Source organism: Setaria italica, chromosome VII (assembly GCF_000263155.2).
Source record: "Setaria italica strain Yugu1 chromosome VII, Setaria_italica_v2.0, whole genome shotgun sequence".
In the NCBI taxonomy this organism is placed as follows: Eukaryota; Viridiplantae; Streptophyta; class Magnoliopsida; order Poales; family Poaceae; genus Setaria; species Setaria italica.
Window position 1 is genome coordinate 7,408,743 of NC_028456.1, and position 11,866 is coordinate 7,420,608.

Here is an 11,866-nt window from a genome sequence, read left to right on the forward strand (position 1 = left end):
AAAGCTGTCTTGACATCCATCTGCCATATCTCATAATCGAAATATGCAGCTATAGCTAGAATAATCCGAATGGACTTAAGCATCACTACGGGAGAGAAGGTCTCATCGTAGTCAACTCCTTGAACTTGTCGAAAACCTTTTGTGACAAGTCGTGCTTTATAGATGTGAACATTTCCATCCATGTCCTTTTTCTTCTTATAGATCCACTTGCACTCTATGGCTTTAACACCATTAGGCGGGTCAACCAAGTTCCAAACTTGATTGTCTCCCATGGACTCTATTTCGGATTGCATGGCACTCTGCCATTTTTTGGAGTCTAGGTCCATCATTGCTTCTGCATATGTCGCAGGCTCATCATTGTCCAACAATAATATTTCCCGCATTTCGCGGAGCCTTGCTTACCTTCGTGGTTGTGGCGGTGCGTCTCTTGCCATGGGTATCTCAACTTGTTCTGCTACGTTAGCATCACTCATTGATTCTTGCCCGATCGGCTCATCTTGAATTCTTCAAGATGCACTGTCTTTCCACTCTTTTCTCCTTTGAGAAACTCTTTCTCTAGGAAAACCCCGTTCCGAGCGACAAACACTTTGCCTTCTGATCGGTTGTAGAAATAATATCCCAAAGTTTCCTTTGGATATCCCACGAAAATGCACTTATCCGACTTGGGTGTGATCTTGTCCGACTGAAGTCGCTTGACAAACACTTCACATCCCCAAATCTTTAGAAAAGACAAACTAGGAACCTTTCCAGTCCATATCTCATATGGTGTCTTAACTACGGACTTAGATGGTACCCTATTAAGTGTGAAAGCTGCTATTTCTAGAGCGTATCCCCAAAATGACAACGGTAGGTCTGACTGGCTCATCATTGATCGAACCATGTCTAACAAAGTTCGATTACGTCGCTCGGATACACCGTTTCTCTGAGGTGTTCCAGTCGGCGTAAGTTGTGGAACAATTCCGCAACTCTTTAGATGATTGCTAAACTCGTGGCTCAAATACTCGCCTCCACGATCAGATCGTAAGGCCTTAATTTTCTTGCCACGCTAATTTTCAACTTCATTCTGAAATTCCTTGAACTTTTCAAAGGTTTCAGACTTGTGCCTTATCAAGTAGACATAGCCATATCTACTAAAATCATCAGTGAAAGTTATGAAGTATTGGAATCCTCCTCTAGCCGTCGTGCTCATTGGTCCGCATACATCACTATGTACGAGTTCCAACAAGTCTACTGCTCTCTCAGGAAATCCTGTGAAAGGCATCTTGGTCATCTTGCCTAGCAAGCAAACCTCACATGTCTCGTATGATTCAAAATCAAACGAAGTTAGAAGTCCATCAGAATGGAACTTCTTCATGCGCTTTTCACTTATATGACCCAAACGACAATGCCACAAGTAGGTAGGACTCAAATCATTAGGCCGAGGCCTTTTAGCACTTACGTTACAGACAGGTGAACCATCAAGATTTAAAACAAATAATCCATTCACAATGGGTGCAAAAGCCATAAACATATCATTCTTAGAGATCACACAACCATTGTTTTCACTCGCAAATGAATAACCATCCTTCATCAAGCATGAAGGACACAAAATGTTTCGACTTAAACTAGGAACGAAATAACAATTATTCAACTCCATAATAAATCCTGACGGGAGGTGGAGTTGCATCGTCTTGACGGTCAACGCGGCAACTCTTGCATTATTGCCCACGTGGAAATCAACTTCTCCTCTTTCCACGCTTCTACTTCTTATCATTCCCTACATCGAATTGCAAGTATGAGCAACCGATCCGGTATCAAATACCCAAGAATTAATAATTGTATCAGCGAGAAAAATGTTGTCTATAACATTAACAACAAGCGTACCTGAGGTAAAAGTACTCTTACTTCTGCCATTCTTCAAGGAAGCTAGGTACTGCTTGCAGTTTCTCTTCCAGTGACCAAGTTCATGACAGTAAAAGCACTCTTTGTCTGGAGCAGGTCCAGGTCCAGCTTTAACCTTGGGCGTTGGGTTTGGCTTAGACGTTCCAGCCTTGCCCTTCTTCTTCCAAGAATTGCCCTTCTTCTTAAAGCTAGGCTTGTTCTGTACAACCATCACATGGCTGGTACTAGCGCTTTTCTTGATGTCAGCCTCTGCTGTTTTAAGCATGCCACACAGCTCATTCAGACCCTTCTCCGTCCCATGCATATGGTAGTTCGAGATGAAGTTCCCATAGCTAGGCGGAAGAGACGAAAGAATGAAATCAGTGGCCAACTCTTGGCCCAGTGGGAAGCCCAGCTTCTCCAACCGTTGAGTGTAACCAACCATCTTGATTACGTGTGGTCCTACTGCTGCGCCTTCTGCTAGCTTGCTCTCAACAAAGGCCTTAGACACATTGAACCTTTCAGTCCTGGCCTATGTTTGGAACATGTCTCTAAGCGCCACGATCATATCGTGCGCCTCATGGTTTGTTTCGAACTGCATCTGCAGCTCGGGTTCCATGCAACCAAGCATAAGGTAGCTTACTTCGAGGTTAGCATCACATGCTTTCTTGTAAGCATTCTTAGCAGCAGCGGGTGCATCATCAGCAGGTTCTTCTGGTAGTGGGTTGTCTAGAACATCTTCCTTTTTCTCAGCCCTGAGAACAATTCTCAGGTTACGGATCCAATCCGAGTAATTTGTTCCATTCAACTTGTCCTTCTCAAGGACCGAACGCAAAGCAAACGGTGTAGTGCTGCTAGGTGCCATTTAATCTACAATAAAGTAATGCAAAATACACTAAGACAAATGTATCCATGATAGAGCAAATCACATTAAACTATTTTAACAGAATCTACTCCCACTAAAATCAATATCCCTCTATTGAAACTTAGTGAGATCCACAACTAACAAGTCCACTAGTGAGCTTTAGCATCACCGCTAGCAAACAAGGTCGATCGGTAAGCAACTTTTGCTAATCATATCACATATGACTCCTGTTGTTGGGTGACATCTCTATGTCTCGGCGCCCAACCTTTATGCCCCAAGGTCCTTAACCGTTAAGATGACCTTGTCAAGCAAACCAACCCTTATGCGTGTAAGTGTCCGACACAAACCCGTCTAGTCAAGTAAAACTAGTGGTACCCTAATTTCATAGACCCACCACTAATTGTACAAGACATGGGACGGTGCAAGTTTTAGTTGGGAGGGCATACTAACTTAAACTTTGTGAGGGATCATTCTACTTCTAACATCACAGCATGCAGAAAGTAAAACATAAATAGAATAGCATTCATACAGTTGTGACACAGTATGGCCCGTTTTCATATGGTGATCTCCATCTCCATAGAACCTGTTCACCATGGTGATCTCCATCTCCATGTTCCATGTGCGCCATCCTCCTGGTGATGAGTCCTCCAAGAACTAGAACATGCTATTACGTCTAATAGCTAGTAAAGAAGCTAGTAATGAAGATTACATAGTTGCTTGGATCATCACAGATTGGTACGCAGACCATTAAATACAATAAAGTGACAACACATATGGCTCCTGCCGTGTTGCCGTACGCGCGACACGCAGGTCACGAATGAGTTACACACATGCATCACATACATAAGAGGCCATACTGATCACAAGATACATACATACATCCTGCAAAACAGAGTTAAGCGTCCTAACGTTCCAAACTTCGGATGCCCGAAACTCCATCTTCCAAGCCGAATTTGGGAAATCTAATTTCGCCGAAAATGGCGAAGCGGTTGAATTTCATGTGTAACTTTTTCTGTAGATCTATTTTCATATAAAATTCGTCCTGATCCGAGATCGTACTGAAAAGTTACGGCTGATTTACTGAAGCATACGCATACGGCAAAAATCCCGACCCCGACAGTAGATCTCATCTACTATTGCACATCTAATGCGCCTGGCATATGACCCTAGATTTCAATTCGACCAATCATATTGATCTTCGCTCACTGCAACTGGATTTACTTGTATCACTTAACTCCAATGGCGGAAACCGACCGGTAGGAGTATGTCGTTACACTACCATTGCAGCAAAGGCACGAAACCAGGACATAGATCAAACGGAAAACTCGCATATCTCCATATGCACACATCCCGAATCCAAAACTAAACAGCTACGGCTCTTGATACCACTGTTGGGATACGAGGTAGGCTACACTAGCGCAAATCAAAATTTCTACCGCGTAAAACCAGGAAGAACTGTCGTATAAGGATCACGGGATTACCACTCGACGCACTACTGGTGCGGAAGATGTAGATATGCGTCGATGCAGTGAAGACAATCACGTAGTCGTACGTAGTCGATCAACGTAGTCGATCACGTCAACGTCCAGCAGCTCCTCAGCAGCTCGTCCACGTGCAGCAAGATCGCCCCCGGTGCCGCGGCTCGTCGTGGCTCGTCGGCGGCTCGTCCAAGTGCTGCAGGCGCAACACCTCCAAGGTATCCACACGTGCAGGGAGGAAGCGTCGCAAGCCGGACTGCTAGATTCACGAGTTGCAACAGGCGAGGGCGTGGGAGGCACGGCAGATGTGTTTCGCCAAAAGGTGTAAACCCTAGGGCGCCCCCAACCCTCTATTTATAGAGGTTCCTAACGGGCCTCTGGGTTCGAGGCCCATTAGTAGTTCTAAACTTAATCCAACTCGGATCAGATCCGAATTGGGCTTCCAGCCCCTTAAGTGTGTGACCCTATGGGTTCGGATACGTATAGACATGGCCCGAGTACTCCTACTCGGCCCAATAGTCGGTAGCGGCCTCTAGCAAGACGTGCCAACTCCTATACGCACACGAAGATCATATCAGACGAACCATCACAACATAATATACATGCTATTCCCTTTGCCTCACGATATTTGGTCTAGCTTCAAGCCGACCGCTCTTTCTCGATCCTGTGATTCGGAATCCCTTTGTAGGTTAACTCTTAACCGTACGTAGCATGGCCATGCATTTTCGGATCCGATCACTCGAGGGGCCCAGAGATATCACTCTCAATCAGAGAGGGGCAAATCCCATCTTGATTGACCATGTCTCATAGCATGCTTCTTGACAAACCCGAAAGCTATCTTTATAACTACCCTATTACGGCGTAGCGTTTGATAGCCCCTAAGTAGGTCGATCCACATCTAGAATACATGCGACAATCTCAGGTCTAAGAACAAAGCGTATATGTTGTGTAAAGAGAGAACTACTTCTCGTGTTGGGTCAGTCCTAGCACATGTCTCCACATGTGTCCACATTATTAGTTCAACATCTCCATGTCCATGACTTGTGAAACATAGTCATCAACTAATACATGTGCTAGTTTAATATTCATGTGTGTCCTCACATAAACTCCGACTAGGGACAACTTTAGAATAACCATACAAGTAAAGAGTTTCACATACAATTCACATAATTGCAAATCAATTCAAGTAGCATTTAATGGATATTCAATGAACACAATATACAAATCATGGATACAAATGGAATATCATCATCTCTATGATTGCCTCTAGGGTATACCTCCAACACAGGGGTGCTGTGAAAATTAAAGTGAGGGAACAATGCTTTTGTTGTAGAAATTGGTATGGTTCCGATCCTTTGGTTGGCTTTTGAGTTTTGGTAGCAAAATACTTGTAGAAACCCAACCAAAAGGACCCTTTTAATTGTACACAAAACTAAATCGCCCGCCAAACCTGAAAGTTTTGGCTAGAGGAGGCTCCTCATCAAAGTGTGAGCATGAGTTCTCGTATTTTTTAGAGATGTCAACATGGCGCACCCGAGAAAGGTTCCGGTGCTTAAGGTGCTACCGTGCTCCAACTTGCGGATGCACCTTTTAATGCGCATCAAAAAAATCGTCTAAAAATTTGAATGGATGTTTCTTGTCATCTTCTGCCGTCATGCAAAAATTGAGGATGGACAAAAATTTGTGAAAAATAAATAAAAAAGAAAAATCGGTGCATGAACAGTGATGAGCGCACTATTCACCATTTGGTGCTGAACAAAGGGCGTATATAGCCTTTAGGTGGCTTAGTGCTCTCTGGAAAATTCCTATATGTGAGAAGGGCGATTCTGCCCCCCCTCAAGTTTGTACAGCATGCAGCACAGTGGTTCATCCATGGGGGTAATGAACGAAACCTGAGCAGCAGGAATTGCCACCTCATCAACGATATCAATGGAAATTCATCGAGCCTTATTTTGGGACTTGTATTGCCATCTCCTGTTCAATGGTGAGCCAAGTATGGTTAGCACCAGTAAAGTTGTGGCCACAATACCTTCACTGTATCATGCCCGTGATCCACGAAGTTCTGGGCTAGATGGAGAAGAAAGATGGATAGATCCGCAAATGCCTATATCGCATGCCTATAGACTACATTGCTGCCTCAGGCCAATGAGGAACTTCTTGCATTTAATTTGTTTGATGTCCCTGCTATCAATTCTTAACATCCTGCTTGCTTCAAGCAGTATCAGTTCCCCTGATACAAGAATCAAATTGATTATTTGATTTATTTCCGCTTCACACCCTCCACATCGACTGCAAGCTTGCATAAGGGCATAAATAAATGAAAGGAAAAGAGGAAAAGCTGGACACAGATAAGCTTCGGTTGCAATTTTGTTCCCTGAAGAAGGGCCTACTTGATTCTTTTCAATATATGCCTTCAGTTCTTGGAATTTTCAAGGGATTGGTTATTTGCATCTGACCTACCCTCTGCTTTGATCGTATGGAGACAGGATCGAAACTCACCAGCAACTTGATCTAATTTATCCTTTATTCGAGCTGACTGTCTGGTTGCTACATCTCCTCTTGTAAAATTTGTGAACTGAGGAGCATGTTGCCTTCTTACCAGCTTCAGTCGATCTACCATTCTCTTGGTTTTGCAAACCCGGGCTGGCCACCAAATCAGATCTGTTTTCCTTCCTCTTCAACGAGTTACTTTCTGCTATATTATTGTTGTTTCCCACTTCCTGGATTACTGGAGTGCGCTTCTGCATCTCAGTATGCTTTTTAGTCTTCCCATTCGGCATGTCTTCCTCATCACAAATATCCACTTCCTCTTTCACCTCATTGTGCTTTGCCTCCTTATGTCTCTTGTCACAATCTGAAATGCTTTCATTCGTTTGCTTCAAGATTTTCTTTGGCCTTCCTCTTCGTCGTTTGGTAGTCTCTGATCCATTTTCATTTGTGGCTGTAGCTTTCTCAGTGCCAAACTTATTTCTTTTCAAATCAGACTTGGGAGTTAATCCAGCAGAGGTGCCACCTTCAGCTACAACATGGCATATAGAAATCATTACACGGTATGGAGTGGTAAAACAAAATGCAAATACATTGAACACTAGAAAAAATGTAACTCGGTCAAACAAATTAAGAAAAGCTACATCATGCCCAGCACCTATCTATTTACCATTACTTTCCATAGAACCTTTAAAATCAACTAGCCAGCTATAGCATGCAAGGGGTACTTCATTCTATGAAATTTTTAGTTTGCATATAAACCACAGATATGAAAAAGATTTGTATCCATTTGGAGGGACCTAAGATCCATGTGGTTAGCTGTGATAGGAAGCTCCACTTTGAAACTTCAAATTGAGGTGCGCTAGCATATCATGCCTCTTGGGCCGAAGTGCCAGATGACCTCTAGGTCAGGGTTGGGGGCGTGCATAAACCATAGCACATAGGGGAGGTCAGGGTCAGGGCCGAAGTATGATGTACTTCTGTGGCTCGTAACCTATGTTATTAACCAAAAAAGAGCAAACATGTTTTAAGTCGGTTGTATAAGAGAAGATAGAACAAAGAAGAGTTTGGTTTATCGTCATATTTGGTCATTTGGATGATAGAGACTCTGTATAAATTAAGTTTCTTGGTTAGAGATATCAGCTCACATACGAACAACATTGAGTCAGCTATTGTTATATTAGCTTCTCGGTTAGAGATTTCTTTTATTAGTCTGCATCTAAATCAGCTATGCACTGCATGAACCATGAACAAGGCTTTAGATAACCCCTTATTATTATGGACTTATATAAGTTCTTTCCCTTCTTGTTGGTAGGCCTCTGTTGGGCTTCATTACTTGTTTGGGTTTTCATCCCAGCTCCCAAGAAAGTTGGATACCCCAACTTGCTTGGGACTAAAAGGCTTTGATGTTGTTGTTTCTCTTTCATTGAGTTTATTTTAGATCTTTACTGTTGTCTGATCACTCTATATGATATTCTCTGCAAAAGTGCATCACCATTATATGATTTAAACCACATCTTTTGACATTCAGCGGCAAACAACAATGGCAATTCAGTGGGCAGAAAATGTAACACTGTGATAACATCATTTATTGATAACTTTTCTAGTAATCTCCATCAGTTTGCTTCTGAATCATCTACAAGCAGAAACTTGTCACTTGAACCGCTACAGCCATCACAGCTCAAGCACAGCTGAGTGCAAGGAAGTTATCACATGCTGATGGACATGGGCCCCCGTTCCGGCTCAACAGATATCAGCTCACATACGAACAACATTGAGTCAGCTATTGTTATATTAGCTTCTCGGTTCCTTTACGAATATTTTCCTGTGAGGCCATTGCTCTCATTTTTCACAAGGCAAAATAAATAATAAAGAAGTTTTCTAAACTTTTTCTCTCCCTCACTACTCTTGTCTGGTTCTCTTTACTAGAGAACGCTTTTGTTTTTTTATAATGATTGGTAGTTTCTTACCAGTACTGCACCCCAAACAATGTAAACCACCTCATCATCTCATAGAGCTGGAGTATGCCATAAACCAAGTATCAAAGCCATAACAAGCTTATTAATATCTAGTTTAAAGATGCTCAGACCAAATGTTCGATGTACAGTTATTATGGCTTTTATATGTAAGAAATTAGATCGACAACATGTACTTGAAACAAACACATATACTATACCTGCAAGGTCTATACTTGTAAAATACCATATAACCAGAACTTACAGTGATTTGAAGTCTGGTTATTCGGTAATTCCTTGTACAAGACCAGTGCTCTCCTCGATTTTTGCTTCGTTTGTCCTTCTGCTCTTAGTCTTTTCAGCATACTTTGGGGCTGATTTTCCAAGAAAAACTTGTATCAAATATCGTAAAAAGGGGGTTGAACATCATATCTTGGAAATTATAATCAAGCTAGGTGTATAAGGCACGAAATAGGATTGTTTTTAGACAACAATCTTGCTATTATACTAACTAGTTGTAGATGGAATAAGTATGTCTTACGGATAGCTTTTTCAACCAATGGCCTTACTCAACTCCACTATTCTAACAAAATGCATGTCCTAGATCATAGGGGGTAACAAGTTAACGATATTCAACCTTGTGACTTGGCTTTGACAAGAAAGTACAATGATTGGACTTAGCATCCAACGAAGCTTGCCTTCTTTTTTTTTTTTGACAGACTGAGTAAACCATTTGAATATAGCTAGTATACAGTAACACAGATAAGATGAGTAAGAGCATATATGGAATATAAGTATTAGAAAGAGCACAGGTTTAGATTTATTCGGTCATGAATATGTGAACTCTCATACTGCCCTATTTTATTAGAGTATGTAAGTTGTAGACTAGTAAAGCTATAACCTTTTTGGAAAAAAAAAAGAAAAGAAACATTACCATACGTTATTTTTAAAGTATATCCAGAGCACTAGTAAATTGAAACCAATTATATGAACCTAGTAAACAGTATCAATTTCTCTACAGTGCCTCAGCATATGAAACAAAACTGCCAAAAAACAAAAAGTCTCTTTTGCTAATACAAAAAATCTCTGAAAGGTAATTATAATCTGACAAGGACAAATACAATGCCAAAAAAGCAATTACCAGATCTACACACTTGTCAAATGAATACATGTCAATGACATTTCTCCTTGGCAAGTAGGCATGCTTAGATATTTCTCCAGTGCCAAGGTAGCTCAATACAGACTTAAGCGTACGAAATACACGACGACTAATGGGATCTGTGTAATACTGCATAATAATATTAGAAATGTAATCAAATTGGGGCCACCGATGAATAGTAAAGGAATAAGCAACAATTTTACTAAAATACTGAATACAAATAGTTAGATGCTCTACTCTAGCATACCGGGTCTTTTCTGATTCCATCATTGCAATTTCTAAATATCGTTTCTTTCACCCATCCATCTGGTAGACCATCTGGATTGAATTCCACATGTGCAAGTATCTATAAATAAGCAAATTATCATCTGGTCAGTTCTAAAAACAAATTACAAACTTCTAATAGAGTTAAAATAAGACGAACAATGCCATTGCCAGCAAGAGTTATACATTGTCATCAGTTCTTGTGTCGCACAGCACATCCATATCGGATGCAGAAATCTTCCCCTCATTAACATAGTGCAATACTTCTGCTTTTGACAAGAATCGCATTCCAGTAGGCGGGTGAAAATAGAACTGCAAAAGACACTAATTCAAAAAAAAAATGCAATATGCCCATATCTCTTCTATAATTCTTATAAAATCAGTCCCCCATATGACCATTTTTGTGTGTAATGTTACTTTCCTTTAATGAATTAACAAAGCCACCATATAGTGGGAAATTCCTCCTCGCACTCTCAGTCTCCACAACACATAATGAGACAATATTGCTTCTTTCATTCCATCCACGGTCGAAGCATGGCTTCACTCACCTCACCCTCCATGATATGTATCCTCCATTTCCATCCTGTAAAATTGGAGGATGATCTGATGCCATAATCCAAGATTGAGGTGCAATCATGCTCCATCACCTTGGCTCCTAACCAAACATGCCACTGCAGATATCAACCCCCTCACTATTTTGGTTTTCTACTCACTTTTAGATGGGGGTGTCTCGCTGGCAACATCTTATTGGAGAACTCTCTTTTGATCTCCACTATGTAGAGTTGCACTAGACTCCCACAACTTATGGACATAAAGAAAGAGTGCAGTAACTGGTATACAGCTGATGTTAATGTGGAACAAAATCTCCAATCTACCTTGTACATTTTATTCATTTTCTTCCCACCAGCTCTGACCTCAATCAACCACCCACCTGGAAGCCATGTATGAGAACCCTGCATTCATAAATCAGGGAAGCACATATCAGTTTAATCAACAGGGGCATAAAATATAGCACGACTACAGAAGAGTTGACTAACAAGAAGCTCGTTGTCCTCAGCACTTTCCTGAGACTCCAACATACGTTCTTCCATCCCTGAGAAAAGATAATCCAATGTCTCCATCTTTGATGTGAATGTGCATCCGGACACAGGGGAAGTGTAGCACTGCATAAAACAACCAGGAAGCAATACAATTTCACACCTATTAAACCCACAGATATGCTTTAAACTCCAGAAGCAGGAATATAAGATGTACTTGCATACAGTCACCATTTGAACATCAAATGACAATACATGTTTGTAGGTACAGACGGGCATATGTGCAAGAGTACATACCCGGTAGATGGAGCCACCATCGTCACGACAGACCTCCATGATCCAACCATCAGGAAGCCAGCCTGGTGGCTCCTCCAGTGACCTCAAATCCTCATCTATCCCATCTAGTTCCTCAACAAGAGTCTCCTTCCCTTGCCTCTCCTGTTTGTGTGCCTCAACAGGCTGCTTCAGGGTGTAACCATTAGAGATAACCGAGCTGCCTTTCTCCCTATTGTGGAACCAGAAAATCATGGCAGGGTGCTAAATTAGAACGTCGCACGAATGCCACGAAACAAGAACTAAATTTAACACAACAAAATGATCGAATATATCTGGTAATTTGCAGCAAATAATACGTACTTAAGTACTTGAATTAAGAAAAAAATGTAGAATGCCCTATAGCATACTATACATGACGCACATAGTTGTGATCACATAAGCGTTACTTCAAGTCAATACCTGATGTTGAGCTCTTTTAGCAAAGA

The 11,866-nt window shown here is 41.5% G+C and overlaps 1 protein-coding gene across 1 annotated transcript; it reads right to left on the reverse strand.

Annotated features, from left to right (window-relative positions):
• Positions 1-6,336: 6,336 nt before the first annotated feature.
• Positions 6,337-11,610, reverse strand: LOC101761695. Its single transcript, XM_012847785.2, has 8 exons — positions 11,403-11,610; positions 11,106-11,231; positions 10,944-11,021; positions 10,255-10,380; positions 10,052-10,150; positions 9,787-9,933; positions 8,911-9,019; positions 6,337-7,222 (listed from the first exon to the last, which is right to left on the reverse strand). The coding sequence occupies exons 1-8, from the start codon at positions 11,439-11,441 to the stop codon at positions 6,720-6,722; spliced, it is 1,227 nt and encodes a 408-aa protein (XP_012703239.1). The 5' UTR covers positions 11,442-11,610; the 3' UTR covers positions 6,337-6,719.
• Positions 11,611-11,866: the final 256 nt, after the last annotated feature.

Coding starts and splice junctions, on each gene's coding strand:
- LOC101761695 (XM_012847785.2), bottom strand. CDS start 11,441: ATGGAGGTCTGTCGTGACGATGGTGGCTCCATCTACCGG. Junction 11,232..11,402: donor ATGGTGGCTCCATCTACCGG/GTATGTACTCTT, acceptor TGTTTTATGCAG/TGCTACACTTCCCCTGTGTC. Junction 10,151..10,254: donor ACACAAGAACTGATGACAAT/GTATAACTCTTG, acceptor GCTTATTTATAG/ATACTTGCACATGTGGAATT.